The sequence below is a fragment of the Ochotona princeps genome, chromosome 6, assembly GCF_030435755.1.
Source record: "Ochotona princeps isolate mOchPri1 chromosome 6, mOchPri1.hap1, whole genome shotgun sequence".
NCBI lineage: Eukaryota > Metazoa > Chordata > Mammalia > Lagomorpha > Ochotonidae > Ochotona > Ochotona princeps.
This window is the reverse complement of record NC_080837.1, coordinates 52,845,083-52,858,949: the sequence shown is the minus strand read 5'-3', so window position 1 is coordinate 52,858,949 and position 13,867 is coordinate 52,845,083. Positions and strand designations below refer to the sequence as shown.

The following is a 13,867-nucleotide window of genomic DNA, read 5'->3' as shown; positions in this document are numbered from 1 at the left end:
TACCCAGTTTTACAGAAACAATACTTGGTTCATATTCACACAAGACAACTACATTACGATCAAACTAAAATAGCCCTCTGGTAAGCGTAAGAACCTAGCCATGAGGGCAGAACAGGCACAAGCCTGACAATAAGGCATGCCAGCTCCAAGCTGACAGCACGTTAACACTGTGGCCAACAGCATGATTCACTAGCTGTTGGGAGTACAGAGGGAATATAAGGTATGGTTAATTAGATGTGCGGATGTCAATTAAGAGGGTTTCTCCTCAGTTTGGAAAGCTTACCTTCCCCTAAGAAAGATTAAGCAGTTAAACCAAAAACTGAAACAAACAAAACAAACAAAAGCCAGGTCCCCCAGAAGGAAGAGCTCCAGTAAAGCTGGCATAGCCAGCTAGGGCTGCGGCTTATCTGAGTACTGACATCATCACCCGGTCCAGATTCAATTCAGTTCAACTTGCTCAACAAGAATCTGCTCCACAAAAATAATCATCCTATTAACAACTGAGTCTGTTCCACTCTGTTCATTCCCCATCATGTGCATGAAGGCAGAGTATTCAAATACTAGGGCTCTTCCTTCTAGATAGGAGCATTAGGGACAAGTGCATATGATGTCATTTCCATATTCCATCTACTATGCTCAGGGGTAGGTTTCTTTTCTTTTTCTGGACTGAAGAGCACTGATTTCACTTTATCAAGTAATTAAAACAGGCCACGCATAAAGTATGTGAGAACTTCCAGAAACATCTTCCAGGAGAGGGTACATGTGAATTACATACAAAAAAATTACCAAAAAAAAAAAAAGGTTTAAAAAAAAAGATTGAGCCTGCTGTGATTGTTCAACTGGCTAATCTTCCACTTGCAAGTGCCAGGATCCCGTATGGGTGTTGGTTACTGCCCTGGCTGCTCCACTTCCCATCCAGCTTCTTGCTTACAATCTGGGAAAGCAGCAGAGGATGGCCCAAAGCCTTGAGCGCCCGCACCCGTGTGGGAGATCTAGAAGAAGCTCCTGCCTCCCAGTTTAGGATCGGCTCAGCTCTGGCCACTGTAGCCACTTGGGGAGTAAACCAGTGGATGGGGGAATCTTTCTGTCTTTCCTTCTCCCTGTAAATCTACCTGTCCAATAAAAATAACTGCCCAAAACAAATGAGTATTTTACAGTTTGCTCTGCAATTTGTTAAACCAAGCTAACTACCCAAGTCACTAAAATTCTTAGATGACACATGGTCTTAAATGGTAACATTTGTCAAAGTGTGGCAAACTGGTTCGCACCTTCTAGCTTTCCAATTGTGAGATAATCGTCAGGACTTTAGAGATTCATCTCCAAGTGACGTGGTTTAGAACATGATCTAAAGAAATATAAGCAGCTATAATTTACCACCACAGAAGAGGAAATATGTAAAGCTACACCAAAAACAAAAAAAAGCATATGCTGTGAGATCTCTACACAGACATATTATTCTTGTAAATAAAAGCACTGCTTAAAGTGAATTAACATTTACAAAGTGAAGCTCAGATGGTTAAGAAACTGGTGAAAAAGAAAAATACTTAGTAAGTTTTTACGTAATTAATTTATTTGAAAGGTGAAAAGAGGGAGAGAGATGAGAATATCAACCATCTGCTGGTTTGTTCCCTAAACACCTACAACAGCCCGGGCTGGGCACATCAAAGCGAAGAGCTGGAACTCCACCCACGTGGATGGCAAGAACCCAACTGCTTCAGCCGTCCACTGCTGCCTCCCCCGGGGGCTTCAGCAAGAAGCCAGAATCAGGGCTTGGACTTGAACCTAGGAACTAAAACACAGGATGCTAGCATCCCAAGTGGTATTTTAAGTGCTATGCCTAACGACTGCCTCACACTCCTGCTTTCTGGATCTGAAATTGTGCTACCTTTCCCTAGTGCAGCACATTAACCTTTCTGTGGGTCCTCAAATACATCAAATTTGTCTTAACACCTGTGCACTTATTAATCCTTCTGCTTAAAAACACTGACTTGAGTTTGGTTGTTTTTAAGCTTTTTCTTTTCTTCCTAACTGGATCCTTCTTACGATTCACATCTCAACTCAAATAGCACCTTTTCAAAGATGATTTCCCTGGCCACTTTGTCTGCAGTGGGTCTCCTGTGTTTGTTGTTTTTATACCACTTACAAGCCTGGAATGATTTTTTTCTCTAATACGCTTACTGTGTTCATTTTCAGTACAATATAAGCTCTGAGGGCAATGGAACCTGTCTTGTTTACTCCAGGATCTGCAGGACCCAGCACAATAACCATGCACAAACCTGTATACTACTTTAACTGAAATTTTCTTAAACCAGAAGCTACTGTCTCTCATCTTATACCAGAGAGTATATTCATCTAAAGTGACAAAATGCTCTCCAACAGGTACAGCAGTTACTCTGGGTTAAACACCTGGGGTGGGCGGCCAGAGCTGCACCAAGCATGTGTGGATATTGAGATCAGAAAGCAAAATCTAAGCATGAACTTAAACATTAAAACTTATTGAGAAAAAAAACACACTAAAACCTGAGTGTTAAGGCACAAACACAGTTCTATTAACAACTGTTACAACTTTTTTAAAGATATTTTTTAAAAGATGTATTTATATTGGAAAGTCATATCTACAGAGGGGAGAAATACAGACAAAGACCTGTCATTGCTGGTTCACTCCCCAAGTGGCTGCAATGGCTGGAACTGAGCCGATCCAAAGCCAGGAGCCTCTTTCGGGTCTCCCATGTGGGTGCAGGACCCCAAGGCTTTGGGCCCTCCTCTGTTGCTTTCCCAGGCCACAGGCAGGTAGCTGGATGGGAAGTGGAGCAGCTGGGGCCCAAGACGGGGCCAATATGGGATACCAGCACAGGAAAGACAAAGATTTAGCCACTAGGCTATTATGCTAGGTCCAGATTTTGTTTTTAGTTGACTATTTGCATGTACTACCTAGCACACAGCAAGTACTCAAAAAATGTTTGCTGGATGGATCACAAAGTCCTAATTACATAATTATAATTTAAAAGATGTAAACTAGAACCTCTATTTTGTTTTATGGCAATAATCCATTAACATCAGGTTCACAGTTTTCATATTTAACTTTGTAAGCAAAGCCTTGCTATATAAGCCTTGCTATTGAAGCATTTCAAATGAAGGGGTGTGTGTGTGTGTGTGAGACAGAGAGAGAGAGAGAGAAAGACAGACAGACAGAGTGAGTGAGAGGGGGGGAAAGTGTTTTTGTGATTTCCAAAGGAGACAATGGCTTCAGGTAAACAGACCCAAACAGCTTTTTTTTCCTTTTACACATGTGCTACACATGGAAGTGAACACACCAGCACCACAATCACCTACAGACTGTACAACTGTGTTTCTTTTCCTAGACATACATGAAAAACATCAATTATCAACACCACGATATCAAACCAGGAGAGGAGTAGGTTGTCAGCTTAACAGAAATGATGAAATTTAAATTCCATGCAGGACAGTGCCAATTATCACTCTATATTAGCTCCACTGTAATGCTTTATGAATTTTTAAGTGATTAAAAAGTAAAATGCTAAGTGCCTTCTTCATAAATCTAAGGTGCTAACATCCCTGACACACAGTAATTATGCTCAGCTTTTTAAGTAGGAGCCAGTAAAAACCAACCCTTCACATGTGGGCTATTTGCCACTGGGATGCAGCACCATGTCTCAACACCAAGTGACAGAACACTGAAGGACTAAGCAGCAAGCTGCTGGGGGAGTCCTGAATAAACAACAAGGAAAGAACTGTGACAACACATGGAAGCAACAATGTATCTGTCTTAGAAGCACAATTCAATGAGAGACCACAAGAAGCTTTAAGGGTAACAAATTTACCTAACAGCTCAGAACCAGGCCTGGTAAGTGAGGTGATAATGGATAGTTCAGACAGAACCATAGTTTCCAATCTGGATTATGTATGGTTAGATAGTAGCCTATTATTAAAAGAGTAACACAGAGGGCCTGGTGCGGTGGCCTAGAGGCTAAAGTCCTCTTGCACGTGACAGGACCCCATATGAGCGCCAGTTCTAATCCTAGCCCGGCTTCCCATCCAGCTCCCTGCTTGTGGCCTGGGAAAGCAGTTAAGGCTGGGACCCTGCACCCGTGTGGTAGACCCGGAAAAGGCCCCTGGCTCCTGGCTTCGGATCAGCTCAGCTCCAGCCTTTGTGGCCACTTGGGAAGTGAATCAACGGACAATCTTCCTCTCTGCCTCTCCGTATATCTGACGTTCTGATAAAAATTAAAAATATATAAATCTTAAAAAAAAAGGAATAGAGAGACAATTGGAACAAAGCAAATATCACTGATTCTGATGACTAGTTACTAAACATGTAACCCAGGAAAGTTACTTACTGTATGGATTTGTAAAAAAAATATATATATATATTGCTGCCTTCAGTTATACTTACATTACAGGAAGAACTCAATTAGATAATGACTATAAAATAATGGCACTCAAAGTATTAAACCGTATACAAGTCATAACTGCGGGCGGAAAAAGTTAAATTTACCTTTATGTGTTCTAAAACAGCAGTAGCAACATTTGTATGGAGATCGATAAGCCGTTTTTTTTCAAGGAGTTCTGGTAAAGAACTATGGGAATCAAAAAATGGAAAACAAACCATTAGGGTTTTCTAACCAAATGACAGTCTTTAATAAAGCTCATGACTGAGTGTGTCCTCTGAGAACACGCAGAACTGGCACAGTGACAAAATGTTAAGGGAAACTGACAACTGAATCAAACCTCTAGCTCTGAAACCTACCACCACCCAAACAGAGGTAAAATGCTTCCTAGTTTCAAATAATCTGGCTCCCAAATATCACTATTTCTAATCTTTCATATTCTTCAAGGTTTTGAGACTTAAAGTCAGATGAACAGAACATTGCTTTTGTCTATATTTTAAATTAAAACAAACATTTGAGTCAACCAGCTAGCTAGCTTCCATTTGCTGCTTCACTTCCCAAATGCCCACAGAGAATCCAGGAGCCAAGAACTCAATTCAGGTCTCGCTTGTGGGAAGGCAGGAACCCAACCACTCGAGCCGCCACCACAGCCTGCTAGAGATCATGTTAGCCAGAAGTGGGAATTAGCAGCTGGAAGCACAGTTCAAACCCAGCTCCTCTGACAGGAGCTGCAGGACTCGTCCTCATGGGTAAGCCAAACACCCTCCACTGTCTGGATCTAACACATTTCCTTCCTCCTTGTTATTGGCACTCAAAATAGGAAAATTCTACTTAACCTTCCATGAAGACAGTGCATTACTACAAATGAAACAACTTCCCTTACTTTATCACTAGTAAAATTATTCTTACTACTTAATTCTAAGCGGTGGAAGAAGTAAATGATCAGCTCCATCTCCAAGCAGGAACTTACCATTTCTTCTTCTAAAAAATTAACCAATTTCTGACACCCCAAAGTAATCCTATCAAATGAAAGGCTTGCTTACCTAACAGCTGATGTTAGCTTAGCAGTATTGTCTGAAAGCATACTTATGGCTCCTTCATCTTCCCCTTCTAGTCCCTGGGAAGCAAAAGTCTTAGTAACTATTCAATATTCTCAGGCCCATTCATGAAACAAAAATCAACATATTTTTAAGACTACTGATGAACAATAAAATTTAATTCACGCAGAATAACAATTCTCCAATGAGCAAGCAGATATATTTTTGACAGTTACAGAAAAGTTTTAGTTACTGCTGGTCTAATATATGGTTCAATGACTACATAAAGAACACCTAGTGTTTTCAGGTAAGAAACGGGCTCAGAGACTTGCCATAGATCAGTGACCAACATGAAATCTGAAACCAGCTTAATCAATAGTAGGATGAGCAGCATAGGAATGCATGGCTCTAAGATGAAGCCATATCATACAGATTTTTTCAATTTATAAATTCAGATTATTTTTCTTTCTTTCCTCAATAATTAATTTCTTTTTGAAAAAGACTGCTAACATGAGACTGTGTGGTTGTTACTAAAATAATAAAAGCCCTTGAATTTGTATAAGAGAAAAAAGTAACCCTCTTCAGCACTCCAGATAGCTTCCTCTGCCCCTTAGTTCCTAGAAAAAAAAGAGAATCTTACCATAATGCTCTTAAGCCGTTTGACTTCATCTTCCTGGGCTCTGTAAGATTCTAGTTCTTGCTGAACTGATTCTGCAACTTCTGGGAATGGGCTAAAACAAGTATTACATAAGGGAGACTGTGAGTATGACACCAACATATTGATTTTTGTGTGAATTCTAAAATAGACACAGTAAAGATTTATCATTGTCTTAAAAACACTTACTAGGATTTGAATTTTTTATATACAGCAAAAGCAAAAGATACTAAGTATGCAGCTATATATCTTTCTAACACCTACTTATTTAATGAAAGCTTCTTCTCTAAACTGCCCATCATAGAAGCTAAAATTAAAATTTCACTTCGATTTTCTACTTATTCCATTAATGTTATCAGATTTTCACAAATATTTGTGACTGAAAATAAAATAGAAGCTGTGGCACAACACAATTCAAACTGCCAGCAAAATCAATTAACCCAAGAGTTCATGGCACTACAATGATGACATTTACAGAGTACCACCTATAAGTAATTATTTGGAAAAAATATCCTATTACTCAGTACTCTTACAGTCCCTACTAGGACAAGCAGCACTGGTGAGCTGTGGTGGGTTTAATGTCTGATGTCTTCTCATAGCCCTGTGTGCAGGTTAAATTAAAAAGTAAAAAAGGTCCCCCGCGACACACACACACTGCACTGGGAAGTCAAAAAGTCTTTGCTCCTCTCATTCTAAGGGAAACTACTTCTGTAGGAAAACCCTTGTGCTCTAAGGGCACAAGCTTCATCTGTGATTCTTGAAACTGCTAATAGCTTTTGAAGGGAGCTAACAGAATAATTTCTTATGTTTGTTGAACATCTACTATATGTCAAACACTATGCAGTCACATTCAATCCTAACCAATCTATTGTGGAAGGTACTATTAATACTTAAGCCCTGGGCATCTGATAGAACTAGATTCTTGTCCAACTTTACAAATGAAAGATAATGTTTTTGGGCAAATTACTTCTTTATATTCATTATCCCATAATATCTTCATAACAATCTTCTAAATTAGGGCAACAGGAAAATGATAATATTCCCGCATTTACGGAAGAGGTGCAGCTCAGAGAGGCTGACATCACTCTCCTAGTGCTCCCTTTTCACTGTAACATGATATGCAGAGTGAGGGAACTATTCTTACTTATAAACAGAGTAGAACTCTCAGCTCAGCTAACCTCTTAGTTCCTAAATACATGATTTAAAGAAAAACTTATTACTTCCATATTTGAACAGAGATTTTTTTTTCTTAAGCTTTTCTCTAAAGAATGTCAATTCTAAAATAACCTTTAATCTCTACAAATAATGACTCCCTATGAGACATAATTTACTGGACTTTACAATTCTGTAAGGACATACTGGCTATGAAATTCCAAAGAATATTAGAATATAAAGAATTATTAGAATCAAAGAATATAAAATAATAACACTGGCAACTCTGCAGAGAAAAACAAATCTTTAGACTTAAAAAATCATTAACAGGGGCCCTGCGGCATGGCCTAGCGGCTAAAGTCCTCGCCTTGAAAGCCCCGGGATCCTATATGGGCGCCGGTTCTAATCCCGGCAGCTCCACTTCCCATCCAGCTCCCTGCTTGTGGCCTGGGAAAGCAGTTGAGGATGGCCCAAAGCTTTGGGACCCTGCACCCGCGTGGGAGACCTGGAAGAGGTTCCTGGTTCCTGGCTCTGGATTGGCGCGCATTGGCCCATTGCGGCTCACTTGGGGAGTGAAACATCGGATGGAAGACCTTCCTCTGTCTCCTCTCCTCCTCTCTGTATATCCGCTTTCCAATAATAATAAATTTTTAAAAAATATATAAAAAAATCATTAACAGGATAAAACATTTTTTTAAAGATCCATTTATTTTCATTGGAAAGGTAGATATAAAGAGAGAAGGCAAGACAGAGAGTAAGATTCTCCTTCTGATGGTTCACTCTCCAAGTGGCTGCAACAGCTGCAGCTGAGCCGATTCAAAGCCATGAGCCTGGAGACTCCTCTGGGTCTTCCACATGGAAGCAAGAGCCCAAGGCTTTGGGCCGCCTTCGACACCCCTCCCAGGCCACAAGCAGAGAAGGCAGCTGGATGGGAAGTGGCGCTACCGGGATCAGAAGCAGTCCATATGGTATCCCAGCGCGCTCAAGGCAAGGACCATAGCCACTATGCTATCATGCCAGGCCCCCATAAAACATATTAAAAAAAAAAAAAAGAATCTCAACATGCTGAAGTATTTCCACTCCTCCTTAAATGTAAATGTAAATTGAAGCAAAAAAAAAAAAAAGTCAAAACACAACTGTGTGTCTTCCGTGCGCGTACTTTTTTTTCCAAGTCTGTGCATCAGTTATACTCTGAATGTCTATCTGGGATTCAGGCTTAGATATTCTTTTCACAGGCAAGGCAAATGAGGAACAAAAAGGAAAAATCTCACTCCAAAGTTTCCCTATCATGACAGCAAAAATCATTTCATTGAAAGGTGTAAAATCATTTTCTTTAGAATGGCTATTTCCAATCTGCAAAATTAAACAGGGAGGGCTTACCGAAAAGCCAAGCAGTGGTTACAAAGCAACAAGGAACAGGAAGACAGCACTCTGCCAGTAAAAGGACACATTTCCCCAGGCTGGTTTTCTTACTTACCTTCCTTTATGTTTCTGCCAAAATTTATCAACTGGAGTTAAATCATAAGACTTCTTGTTTTTTCTCTTTGGTCTAGCACCAGCTGGAGAGTTTTCTGTTCCTGAAGATTCTTCCAAATTAACTCTGTTTAAGTGAAAATCCTAGGAAAAAGTAATCTTGTTTTAGTAAACTACTTTCTGAATGTAAGAGCTATAATATTTCCTGTAGTATGAAAAATCTGCAAGGGCAATAAAAACAGAAGAAAACATTCAGGTTCTTTTGCATTCCAGAAAAATATTTCTGTATTTACATATATATTAGCATATAGATTGTTTTGAGGTTTATTTATTTTCATTGGAAAGTCAGACCCACAAAGAAGCAAAGACAAAGAGCAAAGATCTCCATCCACTGGCTCACTTCGCAAGTGGCTGCAACGGCTGGAGCTGCACTGATCCAAAGCCAGGAGCCAGATCTCCCACGTTAGCAGGGTCCCAAGGCTTTGGGCTGTCCTCGACTGCTTTCCCAGGCCACAAGCAGGGAGCGGGATGGGAAGCAGGGCCGCCGGGATACGAACTGGTGCCCATATGGGATCCCAGCGCGTGCAAGGCAAGGACTTCAGCTGCTGGACTACTGCACTGGACACCATATCATTTTTAGTTAAAATTAGGTTATTTTATAGCTCTTTCTTCTGTTAATAATTGCCTTAGGGCTCCTGTGATATCTGCGTAAGTCATCTACTTCGCTTTTATTATGGCTGAATACAGCCCAATGTTTGGCTGTAGCAATTTATTTCAGCAGGCCTCTTGTATTTAGTTATTTCCAGCAACACATGAAATCTTAAAAATACTTTAACTCTCCAAAAATTCTACAATTCTGAAGTTACTTGACTGTTACACTGCATCTCAAAAACAATTATGATGGAAGCCCTAACAACAGCATTCCTTTTCACATGGATTTTGAGAGCCAAGCAGACCTTAGTAGCTAAAACTTTTATGTGTAAGAGTAATTTTATTCAAGTGTGACTTGGCTTTTTCCTCTTTCTCAAACTACAAGCAATAAGAAAGAAAAATAAATATGAGGGTGTAGCAAAAAGTTTGCAGACAAGTGAAATAGGAGTTTGCTTTGTTATTTTTTTAAATCCATGTATATTTTCATAATGCTCATTCTCCATGAACTTTTTGATGAGCTCTTATAAGTATCTTCTCTCCCCCACATTTGATCTGTGGGTTTTCCCACGACAGCTGTATTTCACACTTCAGTATTACTAAACAATGGTAAATTACAAAGAATATGTGGCATTATCAAATAGGTAGATGATGAGCAAGAGCAAATCATATGGTGAACTAATCAAGCATGATTGATAAACTACCATTATCTTAATTTTAAGATATCTGTACACATGTTAAATTCTTCTAGATCTTAGCAAATATTTTGAACTGGACACCCTTTAGATAAATCAAAGCAATCAATACTCATCCCAGATATCCATAACACATCCTATAGCTTTTTAAATTAAAATCTTTTATAATAAGGTTTCCTTGTAGTTTTACCCTTTGATCCCCCCCACAAAAGGATAAAACGAATGTCTATTTATCATAGTAAATTCCTTATTTGATCAAATAAACTAGAAAGGAAATAAGGCAGCATTTTCTTAATGATACATATTAAAGTCCACCAAAAAAGAAAAAAACATGGAAATAGCACTATTTTGTTATATTAAATCACTTCATCTTTGCAATTCATCTAGGAGAAGTAATACAATTTTAATTTCAAAGATGAAAAACTGAGACATAGAGAATTAAATTTTTTGGCTAAGGTTATACAAAAATATATGATAGAAACAAGATTAAAACCCAAAATGTATGATTTTGGGGGATACTGCTTTTAAATATTACTTTAATTCTATTGTAAAAAAAGATTAGAGCTAACAGAAGGATATATCATCACTTGAAATGATCTGTAATGTGAAACATGTGTAACTTTCTGTGGCATAAGCAATTCAAGTCACAAAACTGTGGTTGGGTGACAAAGAGTATACTATGCTTTATTCTACCTGTCAAGATTGTCTTTCGGAGGGATAGCTAAGATGGCCGACCAAGAAAGGTTGGTGTAGAGGAGGGTGCAGAGAGAGAGCAACAGAACGTGGCAGAGGAGAGAGTGAAGAAGCAAACAACTACAGGGAGAGGTGCGCGATGTTCCCTGGAGTTTTCGGAGCCAAGAAGATCCACACAATGTAATAAACGTAATACACCACATCCAAAAGCTGAAGAACAAAAATCATATAATAGTATCAATAGATGCAGAAATAGCTTTTGACAAAATCCAACACCACTTCATGCTAAAACCCTAACCAAGGTAGGCACAGAAGGAACAATCCACAACAATCAGTACAGGCACCAAGGGCTATATCCCAATGGTCAAGGGGACCACTGGGAATTGGACTGCCCTCACAAGGCAAGAACACTGAGGTCATCCACTCCATTTCAGATCTCCCACATGGGATGGAAGATGCCCAGATCTTCCTCACAGGATCTAATGTCATCGGAACAATAGCCGGGAATCCTGAGCAGTCCTCAGGAACAGAACAGGAAACCTTTGGGACTCAGGAGGGGAGCTTTCTCTGGTCCTTAGTTCCAACTTTGGATCCCCACCCTCTCTTGCAATGACCATCATGGTTGCTTTGGTACCCCCCTAAAAAATTAAAATTAAATTAGATAGACAGAGACCAATAAGGAAAGCTTAGAACCAGACAGGAAACGGTCAGCTTGGACTTACGTATACCTTACTAGGTAGGACACAAAGATTAGTTACTCCTCACCAAGGTATTGAAGATTTCTCTGCACACCCCTCCTAAAACTGCTTTGCATCTCAATTGTTAACATATGCCTAGTTAGAGTTATAAGTCGGTTGGGACTATTCTAAAGTCAGCCAAGTTCAGTATAAGGTGTATAGCAGCCGGATGTGTATAAACTAAAATTGAAATGTCAGTGAAGTAGTCACAGGATGTGGTCAAGAACTTGCATTTTCTAACATATTGGTCACTCAATACCATTGTGACTTAACTCCATAATGTTGTAAATTGTTGTTGATGTGATGTTGTAGCTTTACATTGGAGGGGATGCTATTCTGTCAGCTCTACTTTCAGACCAGAAATGGTCTCCCCAAGAAACTGTTGAATTTATCTGGACAATAAGATACAGTACATGCTTGCAATGTAGGAACCATGACTGAATTTGAACTGTACTACTCAACAATGTGGAGGAATCCATCATGGGGGAGGGCGTGGAGAGGGGTTGGGGGAATCCCAGAGCCTATGAAACGGTGTCACAAAACGAAATTAAATAAATAGATAAATAAAAAGATTGTCTTTCAGTGGATTCCTCACATTATCACAGTGCAAAGTATCAGTAACCCAGTAATTATGTCAATTTTCCAATGTTTCTTGTACACCCCACTTCACACAACAAATCTTCTTATAGAAAGAAAGTAAAAATATCACAACCGTCGAAAGTCATTTTCAACAGCAAATAGATACTAACAGTCACAGCTAAGGACTCCAGCTTTTGAAGAGGAACACAACTGAGGCTGCCTAGGAGAGTCAGCTTCAAGCAGTGAAGCTTTATTACAGAGATTCTACACAAGTACAATTTCCATGGTGATGACACAGCTCATTCAAAAACCTGTCAGTAAAATTATTGCTCTAAAAATAGTATTTTATTACTGAAGTAGTGATGGAACATTTGAAAGATAATAAAAGATTTTAAAAGCTCTGAGAAATAACATAATAGTGGCAAGAAGATTTCTACTGCCTGTGTAACAGCAAGGAAAATAAGGAAGTCATATTAAAAACCAAGAAATCAGAACATTCTGTGCTGTATTCAATCACATGAAAGTGGCTGAACATTTATATACAAAAAGAAGGAACAGACTTGGTTTTAACATCGCAGAGTCTAATTGTTTCACTTGATCCTCACACCTTGCTTACTTAGAGGGATGGACAATGGTGCACTAAATCACTCGCGCTGAACGAATCCCATGAGGACATGCTAAAAACATTGACAGCTTGACTGTACTCTCATAGGTTAAAGTGGATGGGTAGCACATCAGCTGTTAACAAAATTACCTTTGGATTTAACACCTATGTATGCAGAGCTAAAATTTACATTCACACCTGAAAAAGGCAAGGTAAAACAGAAATAACCTAGGCAGGAAGTGACCACACCTTCAGCTCTAAATACGAATAACCATCATTGGATTAATGAACAAAATGTCAACAATCCAACTTTGCATACTAAAGTGGTAACAAGTCACAATGAGATGTTTTAACATGTAATATAAAATTAATCAAGAGAAACAAAACATGACCTGGGGGACACACATAACACTAGGGCACACAGGCATTTTTTGTTAATGGCAGTGGACAGAACCAAGGGAAGTGATGAGGAGTGCAAGAGATGCCACCAGTTCCTGCAGTTTCCGTCTGGCTTCCACCCCCTGCCCTGATGCAAAGCAGCATGCCATCAAGAATGAGTTCTGGCTGCCACAGCAAGCACTGGGCCAGGACAAAGCCAGGACCTCAAGCTCTATCCATGTCTCCATGCAACAGGGACCCAAATACTCGAGCCATCAACTACTACCCCCACTAGTGTGCATCACAGGAATCTACCTTGGAAACAAAGACGGGATTTAAGTTTAGGTACTCCAACTTGTGTTATGGATATTGCAAATGCCTTACCCGCTATGCATCAACATGTACCCCAAGGAGTATTTTTGAATTACATTTTTAGGTACCTGTTATATTACAATAACATATCTTTAATGAAATTTTTTATATAAAATAGTTGGTCTCCCACCCAGGTGCAGGATTCCAAGGTCTTGAGCAGTCCTCAACTGCTTTCCAGGCCACAAGCAGGGAGCTGGATGGGAAGAGGGAATTAGAACTGGTACCATATAGGATCCTGGCGTGTTCAAGGCAAGGACTTCAGCAACTGCGCCGGGCCCAAAATTAGTTTTTAAAAAGTGCTTATCTAACCCGCTCTACAAATGATACTTCAAGATGTTCTCTTGGCAGAGAAGAGAAATAGCACCTACCAAAACCAAAGGCAAACGGGAAGAACATCCCAGTAAAATGACAATAGAAGGCTAAACCAATGAACAA

General features: G+C 39.6%; 1 protein-coding gene across 2 annotated transcripts in view; it reads right to left on the bottom strand.

Moving 5' to 3' along the window:
• The window catches only part of SCFD1 (sec1 family domain containing 1), a 293,569-nt gene that overhangs the window by 44,206 nt on the left and 235,496 nt on the right, over window positions 1-13,867 (bottom strand). For both annotated transcript variants that reach the window (XM_058666288.1, XM_058666287.1), the window contains 4 exons: window positions 8,731-8,870; window positions 6,087-6,177; window positions 5,453-5,526; window positions 4,517-4,598 (listed from right to left, as the gene is read on the bottom strand). In XM_058666288.1, the coding sequence (XP_058522271.1) occupies window positions 4,517-4,598; window positions 5,453-5,526; window positions 6,087-6,177; window positions 8,731-8,870 (387 nt within the window). The remainder of the gene's footprint in view (window positions 1-4,516; window positions 4,599-5,452; window positions 5,527-6,086; window positions 6,178-8,730; window positions 8,871-13,867) is intronic.